Below are 3,184 nucleotides of genomic sequence, written 5' to 3'. Positions count from 1 at the left end.
CATTGATCAAGAAAGAAGGTGGTTGATTTTTCGTATATGGCAAGTAGGAAGTAAACGCCCTCATCAACACAAATAAAAAAGGAGCAACACTATTCTAACTCGATGATCTTCTAGCTGCTGTGACTGTAAGCGGTGTTAGTGTATGGTCCACTGTAAATGGAACTTCCAGGATTCGACACAGTTTTCTTTCGTCGTCTCGCCAAAAGACACAAAATAGCGGCCACCACGCACAGCATAAGAATTAAACCGGCGATGCAAATTCCAATTGCGAAACTCCTTTGGGATATGCAGATTGCATCATCGGGATACTAAAAAAAACAAAATTAATAATTTTTATGAATAGAATTATTCAGGATTCCAGAACATTTTCTCATCTGTTCCGTCTTTGGTTTGCCCGACTGATTCAACAATTTTTTTTATATTCTGTCGGCTWTCAAGATCAAGAACTAAAAAAWAATTMTSGGTTTGCAAAGTGTTCCATTGTAAAAAMATTTGCAAAACCCTGCACTAGATTAGTTTACAGCGCTAGCGTGTAACAAAGAAAATCGCCATGAAAGAAACTTTCATAATAGAATTATAGAACTTTTTTAAACACAAATTAACTGTACCTATTCTCGTAATTTTGCAGTTGGTTTTTTGAAATTCAGTGCTRGTCAAATATCCAATTAATCCAAGAAAAAATCTATTAAAAGAAATGCATTGAGGATTCTTAAGCTGTTCGATGATGAACCAGAAATGTATCTGCACGGTTCATTTGCCATCGTTTAACAAGAAATTCATGCAAACCGACATTTCAATGGTACAGTTACGTTTCTTTTTATACCATTCTGGGTACTGAAAACTACATCATCGTGGTCATCCGGAGACAAATAGCTCGTCATCTTCCAATGTTCGCATTTACCGTTAAGTAACAAATTCATAACCGAGATTAATTTTAAAGCTTTGCGGTATAAGAACAGGAGCTTTTGCGCTTATGGTACGTTAATTTTGTTAATTAGCTGCAACTGCATTTTCATTCTTTTGATTTTCTTTATCGTACATATATTATTGTTATTATTTTCTGTACTTCAATTTATTGAATTAGCATGACACTCTTCTAAGAAACCGCCATTTTACTACATGATTCGTACGAGGAGAAGAAAGGAAGTCACATTTTAAACCCTTTTACGATGAATACCAAGTAGGCACATTCATAGCGAAGGAAAGATGTTCAGTTAGAGTCACCAACCGTAAAAACACAATGAATACGATGCATTCAACAAGAACGCATCCGTTCATTCTTATTTAAAAATCATTATTTAATAGTAACGAATCACGTGTAATGAATATCAAATACGAGATGAGTAATTTCGTATCTTACTGCCGTATGTATTTTTAATTTATTACAGTTGTTTCCTCGTGGAAAACCTTTGAAATTAATATCCATCTATTCATTTAATGCTCTATTATCATTATTGTTATTATATTTATCATTTTCGTTGGTATGTTATTATGAGCGTACGGTATTTACGCTTCTATGAATTCGTCGAAAGTAGTGATTTTTTAAACTCTTGTTTGTACAAATCACAATTTTATTGCAATATTTAATTCTATTTTATAAAAAATCTGTTGCTGCGTTTTGCCATTTTACTTTCACTAGCTTTAAAGATTTTACTTTCATTTTATTTCTGTATTTTATTTTTGTTACAATGATCTTCAGTTGGATTCGGCTTAAATGCCTAAATATATTCACATAAACGACTTTGCTGTTATGATTGTACATTTTTACATACAAAAATGCCAGTTTTAAGTGAAAAAATTGTGATCAAGTGTGTATAGATTTCGAGCTTATCGGTTCTAGTCGGCGTGGTTTGGCCTGAAAATATCACTCTCGAAATATGCACTTTATTTCGCCCTTGTATGAATTTCTTCCTTGAAGTACGAGTGGCTTGCAAAACATCGGCAAACATTTCATGCATGGGTGATACGAAGTGAAAATTTCAGGCTAAACTCAGCTGGTAAAAGCTGATAAGCTTGATAAAAACGGTTCTAAGGGTCTCGCACTCTCGACTCCCATAGTTTGCCATGTTATTATTATGAGAAACAAAAGTGAAAAAAATTAAAAAAACGCATTTTAGTCCTACCAAAATCGTGTTTTAAACATTGAATCTTTGAATGAAAAATCACAATTTTATAGCAAAAAATGTTTAAAAAATCAATTATTGTCCAACTGAATTTTTATTTTTCGTTTATCAATTATTGTCCAACTGAATTTTAGTTTAATTATTCATTTGTATTTTTTATTAATTTATTATTAAGACTTGCATATTTCGTTATCAAGGCTTTCATAAAACCAAACAACCAAAAAAAGAACACAATTAACAGAATATAAATATATTAAAAAAGTAAAAGGCCATAATGATTAAGTCAATAAATTTATATACATTGCATTTGCCATTTTGGTCAACTTTGATTTAACTCTCATTAACTTAAGGCAACTTTGAAATGGCGATAGGTTTTTGTTTTTAAAGAACAATCAATTATCGCAGTTTTTTTACGAGGAGACAGGCAAGAATAAGGCTCTGGTAAAAAAAAACACATTTATGAGAAAAAAACTGTAAAAAAGCTACGAACCTTTTCGCTGAAGACAGAGTCATCATCTTGGCCAGCTTTGGCGAGGTCGTTAGCTTCATTTACATAGAGGCCGCTGTATACTTCAATGGTAGCTGGAGTACCTTCCGAGTCTGCGTTTTCCGATCCTGCTTGACGTCGAGGTCGGGTTCCGGACGAACCTCCACAAACTGGAGGCTGAAAAATCAAAGACAAAACTCTTCTAAAAACGAATTCAATGGTATCAGAAGACACGAGAAGATCACGCTGATAACATTAAAACGAAACCTTTATCCAAATCCACAAGAACCTCAATTTATACCTTCAAAGAAGCAATATTTATCCAATTTAAAGCGAACATCAAAAAGTAAGAAATACCGATGAAGATCGATTTTAATCAGTCAATGACTAAGTGCTTTTTTAGTCTATGAGATATTTATTAATAAAACTACCCACATTTTCATATACAGGGTGCACCAATTTTTAATAATCCACGGATTGATTTTAGAAAAAAGCTCGCATCAGTCAATTTTAATTTGTAAATGCGAATTTTTCGGATTTTTTTTCAAATGGAAAAACCGTAAGTATTATTCAG

The 3,184-nt window shown here is 32.7% G+C and overlaps 1 protein-coding gene across 1 annotated transcript; it reads right to left on the bottom strand.

The window, feature by feature from the left end:
- Positions 1-98: 98 nt before the first annotated feature.
- Positions 99-2,856, bottom strand: LOC125505727 (the record flags this gene model as incomplete). The annotated part of the gene is made up of 2 exons (XM_048670053.1): positions 99-308; positions 2,614-2,856. Coding segments are annotated over 2 exons (441 nt in total), but the record flags the coding sequence as incomplete, so codon positions are not given.
- Between the last annotated feature and the right edge of the window lie 328 nt (positions 2,857-3,184).

Source organism: Dendroctonus ponderosae, unplaced genomic scaffold, assembly GCF_020466585.1.
Source record: "Dendroctonus ponderosae isolate FM_Combo_2020 unplaced genomic scaffold, Dpon_F_20191213v2 Dpon_F_20191213_969, whole genome shotgun sequence".
In the NCBI taxonomy this organism is placed as follows: domain Eukaryota; kingdom Metazoa; phylum Arthropoda; class Insecta; order Coleoptera; family Curculionidae; genus Dendroctonus; species Dendroctonus ponderosae.
Note: the sequence above shows the minus strand (reverse complement) of the source record. Positions and strands in the feature narration are given on the sequence as shown.